The sequence below is a fragment of the Gavia stellata genome, chromosome 1, assembly GCF_030936135.1.
Source record: "Gavia stellata isolate bGavSte3 chromosome 1, bGavSte3.hap2, whole genome shotgun sequence".
Lineage (NCBI taxonomy): Eukaryota > Metazoa > Chordata > Aves > Gaviiformes > Gaviidae > Gavia > Gavia stellata.
In genome coordinates, this window is record NC_082594.1 from 21,532,602 (window position 1) to 21,555,175 (window position 22,574).

At 35.2% G+C, this 22,574-nt stretch overlaps 1 protein-coding gene across 1 annotated transcript in view; it reads left to right on the plus strand.

The window, feature by feature from the left end:
- TNFRSF19 (TNF receptor superfamily member 19) overlaps nt 1-18,825 on the plus strand; it is a 58,422-nt gene extending 39,597 nt beyond the window's left edge. The window contains exons 6-9 of the mRNA XM_059822986.1: nt 13,106-13,270; nt 14,551-14,676; nt 16,194-16,296; nt 18,431-18,825. Of these exons, the coding sequence (XP_059678969.1) occupies nt 13,106-13,270; nt 14,551-14,676; nt 16,194-16,296; nt 18,431-18,824 (788 nt within the window). The 3' untranslated portion in view covers nt 18,825. The remainder of the gene's footprint in view (nt 1-13,105; nt 13,271-14,550; nt 14,677-16,193; nt 16,297-18,430) is intronic.
- The last annotated feature ends 3,749 nt before the right edge of the window (nt 18,826-22,574 follow it).

Consider the following 22,574-nt stretch of genomic DNA (forward strand, 5'->3'; position numbering starts at 1 on the left):
TCATTTATTTCATGAATTCACATCAAAGCTCATGCAACTGTTAGTAGGAGTTTACGTAAGTGGTGCCCATCTGGCATTCAGGAAGTTACATCAAATCAGTACACAGTAACGTATAGGGCAGATTTCATATCTTTGTTCTAACTCACAGCTGGCAACCCTATCTGCTAATCCCAGTGAAAGCTTCAGTTTGAAATACAAAACTACTTTTGAACTGGTATATCCTTCCCTCAGATATCTGGAGCCTTGGTTATGTGTTTCTTTTATGATTCCTTTTAAATCAGGGAATGAATTACTGCATTAAGAGTGAAGTTAATTCAGGGATTCATTGCCTGATAATGTGATGAATCCTTAAATGTCCATTTTAAGAGCATGTTTTATATAAGAAAAGAAAGCTGAGAGTTACCAAAATAATTAGTTTTGCCTGGTTTTGTGTAGTAAAAATTCACTCTAGAGACCTCAATTCTTTATTAGGATAAAAAAATTCTTTAGTGTATAGTATGATGAAGTTTGTAATTGCAGTATTCACTTCCAGTTTGTTCATCTAAAATATGAACAAGCAGTTTGCAAGCATATTTGCTTTTCTTTCTTGACACTGTTAAGTACAGTTAGAAAATTAAATTCTCAGCTGCAGAGTATGAGAATTTCAATATGTTTTTTCAACCCAGTTTACCATACTTTTGTTTCTAGTAGTAACTTGTGCAACCTTTCATCTTATGAGTCAATCCTATAATTAGTATCCTTCTTTGCCAGAGGCATACTGCATGTTTGTTTTAGGTACAGAATGTCTGCAAGAAATTTAACTTAATCATTACTTTTTAATGGAAGAGCTGGTTAGCTCAATTACACTAGATTAAAGTGAACTTGAAATTCCTGAGTTACAGAGAAGGGCCTCATCGTTGACCTGTACTGAGTAAGTACTATTTCCTATGTTGGGTTTGTTGGGGTTTTTTTTCTTGTATGTGTACTTACTAATGTGGCTAGCCCTTTAGTCCAGTCTTGCAGTGGCTTTAAGTAATGGAGTGGGTTTGCAAAGTTCTTATTTAACTTGGCCATTAGGTTGATCAAAATTATTCCAGTATTACATACATTTCAGTAAAGCTGCAAAATATTTTTTCAGAAACTTTTATTCTATTGTGTTTGGAGACAATCTGAAAAAATGAGTAGTAGTTACAGCTTTGCAGTAATTTTTTTGACATTTTCTAATTACAGAAGTATATAACTATTTAAGATACATGAATTTATTGGCATGCTTTTACTTTATATTCACACTGAAAATATTAGTTTAAATTTATCTCGTGCAGTGACCCAGCTAATTCTGGGAATGGTTGCATTAGCAGCACCTCAACAGCACTGAGTTTTGGTGCCTACAGTATAAATACTTGCTGATTGCTATGGCTTTTGGGTACAGAGAGTCCAAGCTGTGACTGACATGTGAGTATAAAATACTGCTACACAAATGCATAATAGTGTGTTGGGGTTTTTTTTATTCTACTTGTGCTGGTAGATACTATTGACTGTGTTGCTTGGCTACAAAATACTTAGGCTGTGTTTCTCTTAAATTTCTTGTTAAAAAAAAAAATACAGTAAAAAACAGGGAATCCATCTAGGCTGAAACTTTCTTAATAGAGAGTTGGCAATATGGAAAATAATTGTCAAGCAAAAGAACACTGAAATATCACTCCAGAGGACTCGAATTACCTGGAGGACTGTAATGTATTGGAAACAGGATAAGATGTGATAGCCTTAAAACAGGAGTTGTACACTAAGGGCCTTAGTAGTAATGATTCATTGTAAACTAAGACCTCATGAGCTGGAAACAACCTAATAGAAGAAAGACCTAATGTTCCTGCTGATCATTTGTATCCTTCCAGTTGTTGTCCTCTACTATGCTCGCCTTTTAATTTTTTGGGTGATAGGCCTCACACATTCTCACTCTTACTGGTTCACTTGTGCTAAAGCAGTGCACTGCCAAGCTTCTCTTTTACAAAGATCATAGAGTGATCTCACATGTTATTCTGGGCAGTGACATGGGCCTGTGAGGTATAGGCTATGACTGTTTCTTAAAAAGATTAGCTCTTTGTTACTCTTGAAAGGTTGTGTCCACCAGTTTTAATAAGGCTTCATTTAAGTCCAGTGATACAATTGTATGTGCATACTACTGAATCTAATTTATAGTTAACCATATCTGCATGTAGAAATTTAGAATGGAATTAATGCACCCTAATTTAGGCATATAAAAGTTAATGCTTAACAGTGAAGTTGTCAGCCCAAACTCCCACTGATAATCAGTGGAGAGAATTAGGTACCTCAAGAGTTCGGGCAAACCAGATAAGGTAAGCTTCAATGACTAACACTAAGCAGTCTTTCAAGCCATTTCAGATTAATTACTTCTCTGGAGAGTTCTATTTCTGGCTCTGTTTTAGAAAGAGAGCCTAAGGTGAGTAGCTCTGACTTTGTCTTTAGACCTTCAGACTTCTGAAGTTAGAGTTTCATTTAGATGCCCATATCAGGTTAGATGAAAACTGCAAATTCAAGATGGAATGATTGTACCTGTCTTCCTAAAACCTGATTTTCCTCTTACCTTTATTTTAATTAATTTTAAGGAGGAAAATTGAGTTTTTAAAGTGTATATTATTTTTATTTTTTGCACTCCTGCTAAAGAAATAAAAACATAAATAAAAAAATTAATAAAAATATTTTTCTTATTCTTTGAAATGTTTCTTACAAACTGAAGCCCCCATTCTAAGAGAACTTGCCAAAGTTAGAGTGTGCCAGAATTGAGGCCTGCAACCATAATTGGATTCCTTTATATATAGTCATTCTGATGCAGGTTTTATTTACATGTTGCATATGTTATTTCCCACTGGGCCTTTGTTCATTTAAAGCACAGATAGGCAAAACCTATAATTCTATTTCTGGCCTTATTTGCTACACACTGTTTTATATTTCATTCAGAATGTGAGTTACTAATTGCTGCTGGGCTCTTCTGTGGTTCTGCCACTGTAAAGCAGTTGTTACAAATTTTGCAGTTGTTGCTGACTTTATCTTTACAATAGAAGTGTTGTAAAATGTATAGTGTCTGTTATACAGTTAATGAACTGAAACAGAGAAATTAAAGTAAAAATAGTCAAAGGCATCCAAAACCTTGCATCCTTATTTGACAAATCCAGAGTAGGATGCCTCCTTCTTGACTGTGTATATCTATAATGGCTACATCTATAAGCTGGTGACCTTAGGCTCACTCTGTATTCAGTGGAGAGGAATGATCACAGGAGGTGTTTAAAACAAATCGGATTAATTGCACCCTAAAAGAGCCTTTTTCTCCCCCATGTAGAGAAAGTTCAGGTGACACTCAAACAGATGTTTGCTTTGGTCAGATGAATCTCACCAATACACCTTGACTGTTCAAAGATCACCTTTGTTCAAAGATCACCTTTCAGAGTGTCTTCTGTATTCTATGACTAATTCCTATTGACTTCTGTTAAAGAGGGGAGATGTTATGTTTGAGATTAAGTAATATAACAAGGGATCTTGTATGCAGCAGCCTTTTGTTCTGTATGACTTGACTTTATCCCCAAAGCTTTAAGTGGTGAATTAAAAACTGCTTTTTATAAGCTATTATTATTTCTGACTTCAAAGCTACAGCTTTTTCATCTGTACTATAGTTTGCATGTGCATGCTTACTATTGCAGAGTAGGTAACTTTCTTTGCAGTAAATCATGACATTTACTTTGATATTTGCAGTATTACAACAAGCTGGTGATAAATGTCCGTCTTCTAAAGGTTTTAAGGCTGTATGTTTTAAAATTATGAAAATTTATATTTAATCCCATGTATTTCAGATTACTTATCCAAAAAAGCATTTTTAAAAGATGCTGAGGTTGCAAAGCTGAACATTAAAAAGTTAGAAAATACTAGTAGGGTTGGTTATGCAACTCTTAACTTCCACCTTAATTCAGAATTATAATTCAGCCCATTTGTGTTTAAGTATTATGAATTAGTCTTAATTACATAAACACACTCTGTGTTTTCCACAGTACACACATATTTTCCCCCTAATATGTGGAAATGGCCAACAGTTATGTTTTTAAAGAAACAAAAAACCAATCCCACCTACCTCCCCCCCACCCCCCCAAAAAAAAACCCCACCAAAAACCAGCAAAAAACTCAGCCCACATTCAGCAGTAGTTGCCTTGCCTGAAGAATTTAATGAAATTCTTAATTAGGTTAATACCTAATTACGTTAATATTTTACCATAATTATAAACAGGCAAAAAGTAAGCGGTGGGCAAGCCTGAGTATGGTTTGTTTAATTTTGTTGCATTCTGCATTTCAAGTGACTGTTGGCAATGTGAAGAGGGGCCCCTACTACTTGTGCTGAGGCTTTACAACTGGGCAGATTCAACTGGAGAGAAGGAATAAGCTTTTTACCAAGCTCAGCTTATAGCCTAGCAGCTAAAGCAATCTCCATGGAGGTGGCAGAGGAGGCAGTTGAACCTCTGTCTCGTGTTTCTTGGCAAAGGGCTCTTAAGCTTTTACAGAAGGCAGAAACCCCGTCATTACCTCCTCTTTCAAGAGTTGCATCTGAAAGGTGTTATAACACGAGCCGTGCTCGTGCTTTCTCCCCCCTCAATTCAATTTTAAAATAAGATCATAGTGTTTTGGTTTTTTTTTCCTCAGGAGAGTGTTAAAAGAAATTGGAAGCCCCTCTTTGCCACTCTGAGTAATTTATGGAAAGGACAAAGTTTAGTATCCTCCAGGTTTCTGCATCTATAGGCTGAGCATGGTGACTTTAGGCGCCATGTTATTCAGTGTGACAGATATTTCGGATTCTAGTCTATGTTTAACTTTTTCTTCAAACTGTATACGAAGTATGTGATCTAATACAGGCCTCTAGTTTCTCAGATAGAGACCTTGGATTTAAAAATTACAGATTTTAGGGCTTAACTTTTACATACTTAAGAAGTGTGCCAAAAGATCAAGTCCTTTGTCACTCTTCAAAATGGATACCAAAATATAGTGGCATCAGTTTTATATGTGCATTGGTTTTTAGATTATTCAAAAGCTCATCTGAAAGTTGTGGGACTTCTTGTATTTTATTTCTCATATATTCTCTCAATTCAGAAATAACCTTTTTAAAATTTGGTGTAAGAAATTCTTCCAGTGTCGAATGCACGGGCACACACACACCTGTATTTCCAGGTCTCTTTCAGTACTGATGTTTTTTATTAGTTACATCTTAGAAGTAGGCTCTTTCTGTATGGAATTTCTAATAGCTGGAAGAATTTCGTTAGCATTTATATTTTTTTTCACATTCACTAACAAAAATGTTAGTACATTAGAGAGATTTTGAAGAGTGGTGATGTCTCTAACCATCAGGATTTCATTTTCCTTAGCAAGTTATTTCATATTTTAATTGTAGGCCAGGAAGCAACAACAAAAGGCTACTAAAATTTTATTGAATTTTTTTATCGCTGCTGGAACATCTGGCTCTCTGGACTAGATAGGTTATTTGGCCAATTCAAAAACTTCCTTTTTAAGCAAAATAAGCAAATGATCTTGCACATAATTTGATATTCAAATATAGTAGATCTTGTAATGTATCATTTATATATTTTTTATTTGAATATACAGTCCCTATTGTCTAAAGCTGTAAAAACTTTGTGATTGAAAATTATCACAATATACCCTGTGATTCTGATGACAAAACAGGTATCCAGCCTGCAGGCAGAAATGAGGTAACTGAGTACTGTTATTATCTTCACAAAATATTTTTAAAGCAAGAAAAAAACATAGTCTATGCAGTACATTTTTCAAGAGCTATTAGTGACGTTTTTCAAAGCTTGTATTAACAAATTTAGGAATACAGGCTTGCAATCATCATGCAAGCTTTTGCTCTACTCTGGGTTTTACCACAGCTGAACTAGGACAAAGAGGGAAATAATTGGGGTAGAAAGTGAAATGTTAGAAATTACTTCACATTGAATCAGAGAGACAAAAACTCTTCTATGACTGATTTACAATTCACTTCTTGCTTTACTGGGATTTGTACACAAATACATATATATATAGTACTGTATTAATTTCAGTGATTGTGGTTGTACGTGGCGATTGCACTTGAAATACATAATGTGCCAGCAGGGCATATCTGGAAAAGCATGTATGTTCCTTGCCCAGGTGAGGGCATAAAGTGTCATAGCTACTCTGCCAGCCCTCAGTTCTGGCGATCTGGTCACGGTTACAGGATGGAACTTTCCATGCTGTCATGTTTCAATCCATACTGAAAACCAATCCATGCACCAATCTACAAGCTCATCACACAGCAACTGTAAGATCTTGTTTGAACCTTTTAGAACAGATCTGTAACCAGTATATATGGGATTTACAATGTTCAATTACACTTTTAGTTAATGAAATTCAGTTACTCTGTTGGCTAAGGAAACAACCTTTAGACGTGCTTATATTGACATACATGCCATTGTCATTTAACTAGTGAATATACAGTTAGGTTCTAAAGGGTATATGGTCTTCCTCTCCTCTTTTAGAAAACAAGTAATTGCAGTAGTTACCCACTTGAAAATGGCGTGCGTTTAAACAATACAAACTCTTCTGCTTATGTGGGTAATGCCTTGTGTAAGTGTTTTGGAACTTAGAATGATAGAGTGGGTATACAAGTAATAACTGTCATAAACAGACTTAATTGCCTCAAATACTGCATCTTGTTTTTATTCTGTAACTGGGTAGTCCTAAAGATGAAATGGGACAGCACATACAGAATACAAAACAGATACTTTCTACTTTCATCTTCTGTTGAAAAGACAAAGCAGCTTTCATAGCCTGGGTGGGATGGATGTATTCTATAGTTGGATTTGAACAAGAGAATTTCCTAAAATATAGTGTTCTTTTTCACAGAACATGTCTGGAAAACAATTTGGTTAAAAGTACAAGTTAGAAGTGAAGTAGGAAAATAGGTTTTCTGCAACCTAGCAATGTCACATGTTCTGACATAAACTTTGTGTGATACTGATTTAACACATGAAAGCACCTGAGAAAGAAACTGCATTTTCTGCAAAATAAGTATTAGATACCCTCAACTGTCAGGTGTAAAATGAGCTGCTAGAAGCAAAAGTCAGAAAGGTAATTGCTGACAACAGCACAGTCATGTTAACAGCAATATATACTTTGTGCCACCAGATCATGCTAAGTATTTCTGATTTATGGAGGAGAGACTACTGTGTTTTCATATTGATAATGAGTTACGTTATGTTTGGCATGGGAAGTATATGTAAGTTCAGCAATGACACAGATTTTTATCCCACTTCCTCTGATTTTTTTGCTTACTCTCGGGGGGGTGAGGGGGGTGGTGGTGGTGGTGGTGGGTTATTTGAGGGTACCAGTGATCTGAGGCTTTTGTCTCATATAGTAGTATTTTTAAATGACTAGACAGTTCTCAAAGGTGAAATTTTTGTGTATGAAACAATGTTACTTTTGTGCCTATGTATCAGTTCAATTTAGATTACCATGGCAGTACCAAGCATTAACATCTCTTAATTACTAAAAGAAAAACGAGTTGCAGAGGTTGACTATGCCTTACAGACAGTGGTGTGTATCCAGAACTATGGCGTTCATATATATTTTAAATTCACATACACAGTGTAATTGTTCTACCATTTTAAACATAAAAGGCTGTCAGCAGTTGGAGTTTGTGAAAATACACAGTGCAAGAGAAATGGTCTTGGAAATGAATAAATCAAATTCCAAAGATCTTAATTTATAAGCACATTTCTCAGGATTTCCAAACAATGGATAAATACTTGAATAGTCATTTTCTCCCTTAGGACTTTTTGGTACATTTATTAAAAAAATAACAAAACCAGCAAAATAAAACGAAAAACTTGTAGGGCACTAACTTGGAAACTAAAGGCTTTAAAGTCAGCACTTGGAGTACATTTGAAAAATGTGGTTTGACATGATGAATTTTTGGGTCTAGGCCATGCACTCAAATGGCTGTCCTTTTACAGATGTTGGGAGACTCTCTCTCTCCCTCCAGTGTTTACCACAGTCTCCAACAGTAATGTTTAATAAAGTTTCTTACCTCCTACTTAAAAGATCAGGAGAAGGGAGGCAATACGCTGCTTTTATAAAGACTCAGAAATATACTCAGGACAGCTTACTTTTCATTGATGTTAATGCTCAGTATATATTACACCTGTATTTTTATATTTATATATAAAAAAAATACATGTAGTATCTGAATTATATATACACACATCATGTTTATACATAATGCATTCTTTTTCTTATTGGGGACTAGATAGAGGTACTGCCTTTTTACTTTTTAAATGAACATAAACATCTTTTAAACTTTTTTCAAAATAAAGGAGTTTCAATATAAGTCACATTGCCTTGCATTTTCTAATGATCAAGAGTACACATACAGATAGCCACTGCAATTCAGTTGAGAGGCAGTAACTTGTTAAATTATTGTAACTTGAGGGTATGTCTGAGCCCTTAATTCATGTCAAATTAAGGTTGATACCACTGACTTGGGCCAATTGATGTAAAGGTAAACACTTTTTATAATGGGAAAATGCCCCTTTCCCCTTTCTTGACCAGAAATACCCATATTCCAGGAATTGACAACATTTTAATTTACTTTTGTATCTTATTTTCAATCCTGATTGTAAAAGATGGCACTCTGTCCAATGTTGCCATGTTATTGCTATCTAAGTGGAGTTTTTATTAGCTTTGTTTTATTGAGTAAACCCTCTTTGGGTTACCATTGACTTGACATGGTAAGAAAGAAAACCCAAACATAATATTCCACATTCCTCAACTATGGTAATTTTTATTATTATTATTATTATTATTATTATTATTATTATTATTATTATTATTATTATTTTATTTATTATATCCATGGAAAAAACGTAAAATGTTGCAAGTTCTGATTTCACATGGTTAGTCTGCCACAGAAAGAAAGCTTTCTTTTAGGCATGCTGATTCCAGTAGTGACTGTAACTAGTCATGGTTCTGAAAAAATAAAATCTGAGAAAATAAACATGAAATAGGTGATAAGTCTTTTTACATTTTGTCCTTTCACTGGTTGGTTGGTGTAATAGGCCGAAAATACAACTATTCTGTGTATTGGCAGAAGTTACAGTGATACAGCTGGGATTCATATGTTCTTTATTAGCTGAGTTACTGCTATTTAACCATCTTGGATTAACAGAAACTTTACTTGATTTTAAGAACTACACCTTTGCATATACTGACATTATGATGTACTATTGGTTAATTAAGGAAGGAATGTCTATTTAGGCTTACTGCTCAAAATCATGCAGGAGACAGCTTGGTATTTTGGGTAATTCTTATTTAGTGCTGGCACATTTCCAGAATATGTTGGAACTAAGACTTAGAAAAGGAAATCTATTTCTTAGATAAAATATATTTTTTGTTTTATTTTTGTGATGTATAATATGCATATGCTTTCCAGAATCATAAAACAGTGTGCACCTTCTCCCTCGTTTCTTAATGTATCACATCCCATTCACAAAGTGTTTGATTACATATTTAAATTTAATCATGTAATTATTTACTAGATGTAAGTACAAGTTTAAAGTTTAAAAGGCACCTCCTTGCCTTACTGAAATGGGACCATTAAATCTGTTAGCCTGAAAAGAAAGTGTTTATGAAAATTCATACATATCTGAGTAACACTGAAAGCAGAGTTCAGCAATGCCCAACGGGCCACTTCTACAATAGCAATCCGCTTCTGAAATGTTGGTCTCTGCAGGGAAGATCACTATCATTATAATTAGAGCTACACTACAATGGACTGCTCGCAGTAGCTATTCCGAAAAGTTCTTTGAAGATGAAGATGAGTGGTAGGCATTCTCAGGAATAGAAAATTGCTTTCTCAAGTGAAAAAAAAATCAACCAAATAAAATAAATCTTATATAACTAGATGGCCAAAATAAACTTAAACTTTTGCCATCCCTATTTAAAAGAAAATCGCTGTATTTCCAGTTTGGATATTGCTGATGGGCACTAAAGAAATATATATAATGTATAATTTCCCAGAATATGCAATATGTAATTATACTTGCAAATAGATATATTTTGTGAGCAAATTAAGAGAGACAAAAATGTAGCAGTTCTACCTCCAGTGCTCTTGTTCTATTTTTGCTTTCAAAATTAACAATTCTTTTTTCTACTAATTATGAAGGCCTAATTTCTAAGAACTGTTTAGTGCTTTTAGGTAGGTACATTGATACAAGGAGGTATATTCATATGAAAAATATCTGAAGATGTTCTGATCAGTATTTTATTGTCTTGCTTTTAAATACTTGTCCGGGCTGTCTTTAACCTTCTAAAGACTAGATCAGACAGTTGACTAAAATTGAAAAGCTGATATCAAAGCACAGTCCTTGATTTCCATGCCAAAGCCAACACACGTGACTGTATAGACAGCTTTCTTTTTATATAGTTTTACTGCTCCTCACAAAATTATATCCTGAAACTTTAAATACCATGCAGGAATTTCTGCACTCTGTTAAAACTATAAACTTAAAATTACAGCTGCAAGAATCTTAGAAACTGAGTGAAAAGTTTTCTCTGTGGAAGATTGCAATGCTCCTGCCAAGAGTATTCAAGTTATGACAAAAAGATTATGACACTGGTTGCTTTTTCTTTTAAATAACAATGAAGATCTGGAAAAGAGGTCATAGAACCTAGCTCTGTGAATACTAGGTATTATAGAAGAACATAAAGAGAAGGACAGGTAATAATTATTTAAGAGGAAAAGTACCTGATGCGCTGAATTGGAATTTTATTCTGTTACCCGGAACATAAATAATAGACCATCTGCTATGATAATGAAAATTACAACATTTCAGTACAAGGACAGAGTTTCAAAATGTATTTCCAGTTCATGTAGGAGACTTCAGCCTCTTCATTGACTTGAGTTTTGAGATCTGCTGTATTTTAATAACTCAGAATCACAGAATGGTTGAGTTAGGAAGGGACCTGTGGACACCATCTGGTTCAAGCCCTCTGCTCAAGCAGGGTCACCTAGAGGTGGCTGCCCAGGACCATGCCCAGATGGCTTCTAAGCAGCTCCAGGGAGGGAGACTCCACAACCACTCTGGTCAAGCTGTGCCAGTGCTCGGTCACCCCCACAATTAAAGTGTTTCCTGATGTTCAGAGGGAACCTCCTGTGTTTCAGTTTGTGCCCATTGCCTCTGGTCCACTGAAAAGAGCCTGGCTCTGTCCTCTTTGCACTCTCCCTTCAAGGATTTATACACATAGATGAGATTCCCCTGAGCCTTCTCTTCTCCAGGCTGAGCAGTCCCAGCTCTCTCAGCCTTTCATCACAGGAGAGAGGCTTCAGTTCCTCAGTCATTTTTGTCACCCTTCGTTGGACTCTCTCCAGTAGCTCTACTCTGTCCAATTTGGCAAGTTAAAAGGATATAAAAAAGATCTGCTATAAGCTTGCTCTTCACACTTTTGATGTGACAGTGGAACATAATAGTACAAATCAAAGGTAAACAGAAATACTGAAGCAGATAGATATGCAGTAACACTTAATTAACAACTAAACATTCTTTCTTCTGAATAATAGCCATGGTCTGACCTCTGAACTTTTTTATATTCCCTCACTTACCAGCAACTACATGATACTATAATCCACAGAAACTGGTTTTATTTATTATGTTGGGTGTCTTTTATTTTTAAATTTTGGATTCTCTATTTCCTAGAAGTTCATATTTTCTTTGCTGTTAAGTGGTCTGAAGACTTAGAATTGGATGCAATGATGTAGTTGATTTTCAAAATACCTAGCTTTTTGGCAATCTGGCAATTATAACAAAGCAGTATGGTATTGTAAATGCTTTGGTGCCCACATTTGTGTAGAGGAAATACCATAATTATTTCAGAAAATTATTACTGATTAATACAATTCCACTGATTGTACTAACTAACCTAGTAAGTAAGTTCTCTTGCTGTTGTTATATTGCAGTTAAGATACCAAACAATTGTATGTATGTACAATTTGATTAGTGGTTTTAATATACTCTGGCAGACATTTATCTCCCAATTTAAACTTATGTCTGCATGGACCATTTCTTAGGAAATTATAGTCTTCAGGTTTTAACCAAAGATCTTCTGGGGTAAATAGGCACATTTAACTTATGTTTATAAGTTAATAAAATATGGTTTGTGGTTTTTTAAAAATTTGCTGTCAGAGAAGTACTCAATATTTTGTTCCTTTTTCTCATAAAATATTATTGAATTGATGTGGACTTCAAAGTAGATTGAAATAGATGAGCTATCAAAATTCATAAGTTGTTAAAAAAGAATTTAATTTTCAAAGACCATTCATAATTTAAGATAGTTTCAATAGTTGCAGCTAAAGTTTTGATACTTTTAAAATCTTTTTCATTTTCCACCTAGAAGTAGCAATGTTTGTCAAAGCTGGAAACATTACTTAAGTCTTTACTAATACAGATATAAAGTCAATCTGTTGCATTTTTACTAGAGGTATTATCTGTATTAAAAAACTATCACTGAATAAAAAAAGTTAGCACAGTTGAAATACTACATTTGTTCCTAGAAATTACCATGGTATCATGACATACACAACCAAGCAAAATGATACCTTTGACAGCATTTGAACTTCTCAGAGTGTCTCAGTTCTCAAAGTTTCCTTATTAAGGGAAGTTCATGTATTTGTGACTCCCTCTAGTGGATAGCTTTCTCAACTATATACTAGGAAATGTTCTCCATATTAAAATAATCTGACGTTAAAAATGGAGAGGTCTTTGTTTTCATGGTGGAGATCTGATTCCATTCTCATGGACAGTCCAAGTGTGTTTATGTGCATCTTCACTCATTTTGCAATATATTTTTTTAAAGATCTTTTTCGTAATATCGTTGCTGATAATCGTATCTATTTATACGTGCAACTAAAGTTCGTACATTAGCAGATGGAACATCCATTTTTTTCTGTGCTACAAACCTCTTCTATTTCTCAGACTTTTGTTTATATGACTATATTCCTGAAATGTTTACAGTTTGCCTTAATTATTAATGAATTATATTTCAGGTACCACCAAAGTAAATCTTGTGAAGATCCCTTCTACTGCTTCCAGTCCTCGAGACACTGCTCTTGCAGCTGTTATATGCAGTGCACTCGCAACAGTGCTCTTAGCTCTTCTTATTCTTTGTGTTATCTATTGTAAGAGGCAGTTTATGGAGAAGAAACCAAGCTGTGAGTGTCCAATTATTACTGTTTCTTTGTAACATTTATATACTGGTATTAGTTTGGCAGATCTCTCTGTAGGTAAATTAATGAAATGACTACAGCATTCAAGCAAGTTTAGCGTTGAGATGAACAAGCTAGTAGAAGCCCAAGACTCCATACAAGTTTGCCAGCTCAGTGTGGATGTTGCAGCTTCTACTGAGAAAGCGCTGTGCAGATGTCCAGAAATAGTTGAATTGCATTAATTCTGTGCCATACTCTGTTAGATGCTGCACAGATATATTTGGACCATTCGGGATCCAAGCAGGGACATCATTATAGAGTTGCAATACCAATGCGGAAATACCAGCTTGGAGAATCTGTTCATCACATGCTATTGTGAAACACAGATTAGCTCATCAAGATGGTGAATGTGGCCAATGTTGATAGCAGATTTGTCATTAACAATTTTGGTTTTATGGGCGTATTCAAGATGAATTAAATGCCTAAGCCAGTTAGATTGGTAAATTTAAAAAAAAAATCCATAACAGCTCATCAGTGTAATTCAGTTTGTTTATAATAAACATTTTTCTGCCCCTCAGTTTAGATTAAGAAAGAGAAAAGTCAAAAGCACTGTAGTTCCCATTTATAATTTTAAAAAACTCGTATTAAAATATGTTTGTAGCATCTTATGAACCCTGGATGTCAAACAACAATAATAATTAGGAAGAACTGATGTTATCACTGCTTACAGCACAAGCAAAACTAAAAAGATTGAGAGAGGCGTTGTAAGAATTTTTCCTAACCGAGAAGATGCTTTACAATGTAAGTTTTGAGAAATTCAGACATAATTAATTCAAACTTCAGTTAGTGAAGTTTGGTAACTCTTTTGCCTTGGCCTACAATTATACAGATCAAAGGAAGTCTGCTGTTAATATAAAGCTCTTTAGATAACGTAAACAAAATCCCAGTGGCTGAAAGCTGAATGTGGAAAATTTCAGATGGGAATCACTGAGAATCATTAAACACTGAGAAAATGTAACAGTGAATAAGATATACTCTCAAATCATCAAAATAAGAGCAGATGTCTTCCTAGAAGAGGCTGTAGTTGAACCAGCTGTTCTAGGGTTTGTTGCAAAATCTGTGGTTTGCATTATATGAAACCACACGATCATTGTGGATCTTTCAGTTGGAAAATGTATGGAAATACTGTATAGTATGACAAATAAGCCTTCTATGAAGATAGGAGGCTCTGAACAGGAAAAAGGGTATAATTTACTAATACATATTTTTATTCATTTTGTCCAAAGGGTCTCTGAGATCACAAGACATTCACTACAATGGCTCTGAATTGTCATGTTTTGATAGACCACGGCTAAATGAATATGACCACAGAACATGTTGCCAGTGCCAGAGAAGTACATCACAGACATGTGGTATGTTAGGTCTACTGAAAGGTGACTTTATGGCATGATAAAAGATTTAGCTAACATTTCTCTAACACTTGAGTTGTGACATTTAACTTTAACTACAGAGCTAACATTGTTGAACTACCCTTTGTCCTAGGCTAATTTCTCAGTAAGCAGATAGAATTTCTAATTAGCTATTTGGTTATGATTTTTTTTCTGTTTTCATTCCCTATGCCTCACAACCCCATGCATCAGTACAGGTTAGGGGCTGACCTGCTGGAGAGCAGCTCTGTGGAAAGGGACCTGGGGGTCCTGGTGGACAACAGGGTGACCATGAGCCATCAGTGTGCCCTTGGGGCCAAGAAGGCCAATGGCATCCTGGGGTGCATCCAGAAGAGTGTGGCAAGCAGGTCGAGGGAGGTTATCCTCCCCCTCTACTCTGCCCTGGGGAGGCCGCATCTGGAGTGCTGTGACCAGGTCTGGGCTCCCCGCTTCAAGAAGGACAGGGAGCTGCTGGAGAGGGTACAGCAAAGATGATTAGGAGACTGGAACATCTTTCTTATGAGGAAAGGCTGAGGGACTTGGGTCTTTTTAGTCGAGAGAAGAGAAGACTGAGGGGGGGATCTTATCAATGCTTCTAAATACTTAAGGAGTGGGTGCCAGGAGGATGGGGCCAGTCTTTTTTCAGTGGTGCCCAGTGACAGGACGGGAGGTAGCGGACACAAACGTGGTCATAGGAAGTTCCATCTAAACATGAGGCGGAACTTCTTGACTTTGAGGGTGGCAGAGCACTGGAACAAGCTGCCCAGAGAGGTTGTGGAGTCTCCTTCTCTGGAGATACTCAAAACTTGCCTGGACGCATTCCTGTGCAATCTGCTCTGGGTGAACCTGCTCTGTTGGGGTGGTTGGACTAGATAATCTCCAGAGGTCCCTTCCAACCCCTATTATTCTGTGATTCTGTGATTCCAATGACCCTTCACTTAGACATTTAAAGCTTTTTATTTTTTTATATCATTTCTTTCTGATAAAAATAGCACTGCATCTGGCTTTGAGACTTAAATTAGTGTGCAGGATTTACCAGACAGTATCTAAGAACGTAATATGAACACTAAAGGACATTAACAACCTGAACAATTCAAATCATTGAGATTTTGTGAAGTTTTTTCAGAACAGATGCATTCATGACATTAACAATACATAATTTAACACAAGGGCACAGTCCTAAATATCATCCTAATACGTTATCTCAGAATGTGGTACTTCCTCTCACGCGTACCTAAGTGAAAAGCAAATTAATTTAAAAAGTAGATACTCATGACTGGCATCTATATTACTCCTGGAGGAAGAGCTTGCCTTTTATAAGTAATTTGATTTTAAAGTAATAAATTAAAGAACCCACTTTTTGCAATAAGAAATATCTTTCCTCAAGCCATATATTATAATGCAACTGGCAAACTGATACTCAAGTTTGAAACGGTACAGATGCTATGTTTATACAGAGCTTTAACACTTTTAACATTATTAAATTAATTTCCATTCCTTAGGACCAGTTCACTTGATTCCATCACTGTGCTGTGATGAAACCTGTAGCATGGAGCATAGCAGTCACAGTTGTGCTTTCCACTCACAGACTACGCTTAATGAAAGGTAACTTAGTTTTGTAAATGTCTATTAAACATTAAATATTTTTTATGCAGTTAAAGTAATATTTATACAGATACAATAGCTGTTTGGAGTGGAATGAGGGATTTTGATGAACTGTAGCCATATCCTGCTGTCTTGTGCAAAAACAGGTTTATGGTGAAAAATTGATTTTAAGTATTACTTAATAAATGCTGACTTGATATATCAGTTTCTCTGAAGAAGCAACTTACTTCTCTCAGAAGCATATAGTCTTCCTCTTACTCTATAGTACCTTAGAGGCTTTGGTGACCCCCCTCTTCTGCTATGGGTTAGCAAGGTGCTGCATCAGCCTGTGAATCTGGGGGGATTAAGGTACAGTTTAGAAGCGTCATGAAGATTTTCTTTTTTTAGAAACTCTAAATGACTGTGAGATTTGAAATATCTAGTATTTCTGAATTTCTACCAGATTGTAACCATTATTTTCTCCTGATCAGCTGAATATAAATACAGTAGTAGAGTAGTTATTTTTACAGGAGTGCCATGAGCTAAATATATAAAATTTATGGTGTCATTCAGAGTTTCCTGGTTACAGATTTTAACACAGGATGTATTTATTTCTTTTAGCTAGAATCGTTTTCCATATAAGGTTTAAACTGGTCTCCAGCTGCTTTCTTCTTATGGCCAAATGTAACTAAAAATGTAGAGGCAGCTTCTTCATATGTATTGTTTATGCAAGGTGTCTTAGTGACCTAAGTACATGATACAAAATACCTAAATTTTCTATAACAACTTGTTTAAATACCAGCAAGGTTGAGTCATCCTTTTATACCTCCAAGGCTGACAAATTGAGAGTTGTGTACTTTGTGAGGGATCTTTTGGTTAAGGCTTTAAAAATAAACGTTACATCCATGCTATGTGGACATCAAAGATCCTGTGGTTCCTTCCAGTTGAAATAAATACAGTTTGCTCCAATTTCCTTTGCCAAAATAATGTATTTCCTTCAATTGTGGTGCAATGTCCTGACTTTTGGCCTCATCTACGAAAATGCTTTGTGTGCATATCAAAGCTATTAAAGCACCATGTTTTGGAAATGAGTAAGGCTACTTAAAATCTGTTATAGGCAATGTTAGTGTGCAATGAGTTTTGTCACACAAATTATTACTGTATATCAGACTTAATATAGCCTTTACAGTTTTATAAATAAAATGGAAATAAAATGTATTAGTATATCTTTTTGGTTTTGTTAATACTTATTTTGGTATATTATAGTAAAAAACATGACTGGGCTTTCAACAGAGATAGGCATGTATAGTGCACTCAAACATGTCAGTATCATCATGCATTTTAAATACATTTGAGATAGATAATATTGGGTTTCTACTTCCACTTTCTTCCATTTTCCATAAAATAAAAATAATCTTTGTGAGAATTAAAAATCCTTGCCCTTCTTTAATATCATGTCCTTTCAACATGAAAGAGAATGGGAGAAAAACTTTTCTTTTAACATTTTGAAGGCTACACAGAACAAACTGAAAAATCTAAAGTGAATGCATGTTCAGTATGAAATCACACAGATAGGAGGAGTTTCAAGTGGTCTTGTCTATTCCCTTCTCCCAGTCTGAACCCACTTTACTTCTTTTACTTCCATTAGATATTTGTCTAGCCTATTTCTTTTTGAAAAAAAATCCCTAGTGTTGGAGATTCCACAGTATTCCCAAACATCTTTCTTGCTGCAATTTAAGCTTGTTATATGTTGTCTTAACACCCCTGCCATGCACTGAGAACAAATAAATTCCTTCCTCTTTGCAACAGTCTTTGTATATGAACACTACTGTATTATTTTTTATCATATTTCTGTTCTTGAGACTATAAAAAACCCCAACTGTAATTCATGTTGTCTAGAACCCTGAATTCACGGTATGAAGGGCTCTAGGCATCCTCTTTACCTTTAGCAGTGTTCTCCATAGCTTTCTTCATTTCCAGACAAGGAACAAACTGTATTCCTTTTCAAAAGAATTTGTTTTTACAGGATGCCTCTAGAATATTAACTTAATATAACCCTGTTAAACCTTCTTGAAATACCTGTAATTACTAATGACAATACTGATAATATTTTCTGGAATGCTTTTGAAACCATGTGTCTTTTATCCTTTTGCAGGGCTTCTGATTCTGTTGGAGAAATGATTCCTACCTTCCTTGGTTCTCTTTCACACTCTACCTGTGGAGATATTTCAGATGCTTGGCCTCTTATGCAAAACTCAGCTTGTTGTGACAGCATTTCTTTCTGTGAATCATATTCAGAACTGGCTGGAGGATCTGCAAAATCCTGCAGCCCTGTGACTGAAAATGCAGCCACTGTTGAGTTGGATAATAACCAGGAACTGAGTGAAGTACTTATTTCAGCTAAGTCTCTTGATGGAAACGTTGCAAAGTCCTTTGAAATCTCCAAACATAGAACATGCATAGAAGTTTCATCACTTCAGAACTCAGCGGCTGCTGAAACCCAGCCAAAGACAAAGCGTAATGGAACAGCAAATGACTCTACAGATTGATAAAGAGGTAAAAAACATAACTACAAAGGAGTGAGAATGAGTACTCAAGGCGTGTAGAGCTCGATAAAAATAGAATAGTAAAAAGTTGTAGGGTTATGTTTCTCCACAGGATACAACTAGCTATTACTGAAATAAATTAAAACTCTGCAAGAGATCCAACAGTTTCACATTTTTAGAGCATTGACTGAATTTGAAAGGTGTAATTACTCAAACTGTAACACTGAGATAATATGAACCAGAATACAGGGGTAAGTCTCTATACCAGTCAGCTTTTATCAGGGGTTTGGGGTTTTTTTCAATAAATTTCAGGGGAAAAAAATCAGTTTAATAGCCTTATGACCAAACTATTGTGTGAGGCTAGTACTTGTTTATGAGGGAGGAACTAAGGACCTGTCTTTGCTCACTGTAAACAAAGCATAAAAGACATGCAAGTGTTCATCCAAAAATATTTACAAAGCCTTCCCTGTGAAGTTACTACAGCAGTAGCAGAAACAGAAGAGAGAATCTCAAATGCTTTTTAACGCCATTCATGTTCCCACATCATCAGATAAAACATGCCATAAGTTTGTCTATAAAATATAATTTAATCTATAAAAGCTCAGAGAAAATGCAGGTCTAAGGTCAAAAAGGGAAGAGGTGATAAACAGTCCTCTCTACTGCATAACAATGTAACCATCACAAAAAGTCACTCTGTTACTGCTTCATCATTGTATCTTTTTGAATATTAGCTGTTTAAAATGGCATTTTCTACTATGGGAAGTAACTTGGAGCAACAAGTAGCTAATCTGTGAAAGGATCCCAAATTATGGCATATGTACTGGTGTTGTTACTCAAGGATTATGCTGAAATAGTCTCCTGTGCATGTACACAGAGGCAGGAACAGAAGCGGTTGCCACTAATATTAATAATCCACCAAACTTAATTAAGAAAATTACAGTATCTGTAATTATGAAAATTTTGGGTCATCTGCAGAAATAAAACTGCCTTGCTTTGATCCTCTTCCATTTGGTTTGCATGCCACTTTCATATTGTTCTTAAATAAGTAGAAAGTAATTAGTATTTAACAAAAAAATGTGCGTATTCTGAAAACATGTAAGTGCAATGGTTAATTCTTTGTAAACCAAGCCTTAATTCTTTAGGCGACATTTTCAAGAGGAGGAAAGGGAGGTAAACAGACTGCTAAGTCAAGAATTTTTTTGCCATTGAGTTCAATGGAACACATATATCACTCATATATCACTACTGCTGTCACTGAAAATATCAACTTTATCTAGGTCACACATTTTGCTCAATATATTATTTAGAATATATAGTTTTGTCTGTAACAATGTCTGGCACTAACTGCCCATGTGTCAGATAGCAAGTGTCATAGTTTAATTTTGGTATATGCCAGATATCATTAGGTGATAGTCTTATTCTCTAGGTCTGTGTAGGAAGGGACAATGACATGGCTATGACTGCAAATCTCGACACTGCTGGTTCCCAGTTTTTCAGTGGTTATCAATGGAACTTGAATGCTCTCTTGATGTTTTAAGACAATATACTTCCATATTAACAAGATTTAAAAAATCAAAAATTTGTGCATTTTTTCCCCACTAAACCATGTATCAACTTCAGAGGTATGTGATTAATATTATTTAGAGTTTTTCTAGATAAAAGGAAACACAGAATTTCAAAGCATCACTATAAAAATTAACTTACATTTCACCATACTTGTTATCATATATAAATTGTAAATTTTCTTACTGATTCCTCTGTGTTTGTAGGCATCTTTTCTAACATTTCAAAATCCTGTATTCTTTGATGGTTTTGTACTATCATGTATTACTACTGAGATTTGTGTGCAATTCTGAATAAGCAAGATGGTTTGGGAGGGATAGGTTTTTCTTAATTTTTTTTCTTTAATAGACTTTACCTGATCAATTTTGTACAATTACTCCATATTCAGACTTTACAGTTTATCATTATATATGCATCTTTGGTGGAGAAATTGAAGTAGCATTTGAGGGACAGGACCAGGACTAGGCTTACCTGAGATGTATTTTCAGGCTGAACTCTCACCAGCTGTACAACTCCAAGAAAATTATTTTATCTCAGTCTACCCCATTTTTTCCATTTGCCCTTCATCTTTCTTGTCTTTTTGAAATATTCCGAGGGAAGGATGGTCTTTTTAGTACATGTGGATGCATTATAGTCTTGCATAGGGCCATACTTCATTATTATGTTGCAAAATAAATAATAATGTGATAAAATCAGAAGATAGCATATTTTTATATATGTCCACATAAATATAAGCTTTCTAATGGGTGTTTTAATACAGGTTCAGTCTTCAGGTTTAGGTGAATTTTTACAGCAAGCAGTAAGTATAGCTGTATTTTTTTCGTGTTTACTCAAGTATAGAAGTACATACAGGTTTTTTATGAGTTTATGTAACCGCTGTTCTATCACTTTCTTTTAGAAAACCACGCTATTTCTCTCAGCACTAAAGCTGAATGTTTCCCTTGTGCTCCTCTGCTGATTCTCATCAAACTTAGTCTCGTCTTCAATGTTGCATGGTTTCAAAATCAGCTGGGAAAAAATGGCATCATTTCACACCTTCTGAGTAGTTGCATCTGAGCTGTAACAGCTGTAAAGTGAAACTTCAAGGAGCATCTTAGGAGAAACCTGAAAGTGGATTTATGACCTTCTGCATCTCTTTAAAAAAAAGAACCTTCTGTTCCCTCAGATTCTCAAAAAGTCTAATGGCATGAGCTTAAAGTGTATGTAAATACAGCAAGAAATATAAATACTTCAGTGTGTTTAGGTGGGTATCTATCTTAAATATGGCTACAGACGTCAGAAGGCATGGGACAAGACTTTGCCAGTTATTCTGCTTGCAGATTTATGCATGCATTCGGATTTTTTTGGCTGGTTCTAATTTTAAATCTGTTTCCTGCTGTTGAAGGACTTAAAAAATAAACATTTCTATTTATGCAAGGATCATCTATTGATAAACTGAAGCTTTTATTATATATTACATTATAGTCAATAAGCTAGTCTGGGGAGTTAAAGAATTTGCATGTTACAATATGTATGCTTGAAGTCCCCCCCCATCCAATTATTACATTTGTGGGAGGGGGCATTGTTTTGTTAAATATAGCAGGAGATTAGCTTTAAATTAGATTTAGTTTAATGAAAGTCAGCCGTATAGATAGGGATGTTGTGTTTAATTGGTAGTCTCAGAATTGGAATAACTTGTTGTTACAGCATGTAATTTTTGGATGTTGAAATAAATGTAATCAACTGTCACATCAAAATGTCAAACTATCACAGGTGTGCCATGGAAGTATTCATACAATGACACTATTGCTAATATTTTTTAGTAAATGCATTATTTTTAAGGATCAAGCTTCAGTCATTCAAGCTTCGTTCATTTAGCAGGCCTTTTCATTCATGTCACTGTGTCCTTTTCACTGTAATACTGTGTAAATTCAATTTTCCCACACAAAAATTAATTCATAACTTTTTTTTTAAATACCGCTGAATTGAATCCTCAAAGTTGCATGCACACCTAGTAAATTATCAACTCTCTCCCTTATTGCTGTTCTTTAAGATTTTTTTTTAACTGCAGTTTCTTACACCACATCCCATAATACCATTTGTTCTGCAGCCATTTTTGTCCCAAAAATAGTTGTCAGTTCTGTGAGTAATCCCAGTATCCTCTACTGATTCATTACATTCAACAGGCTCAAACTTGCAAGTGATGAACTC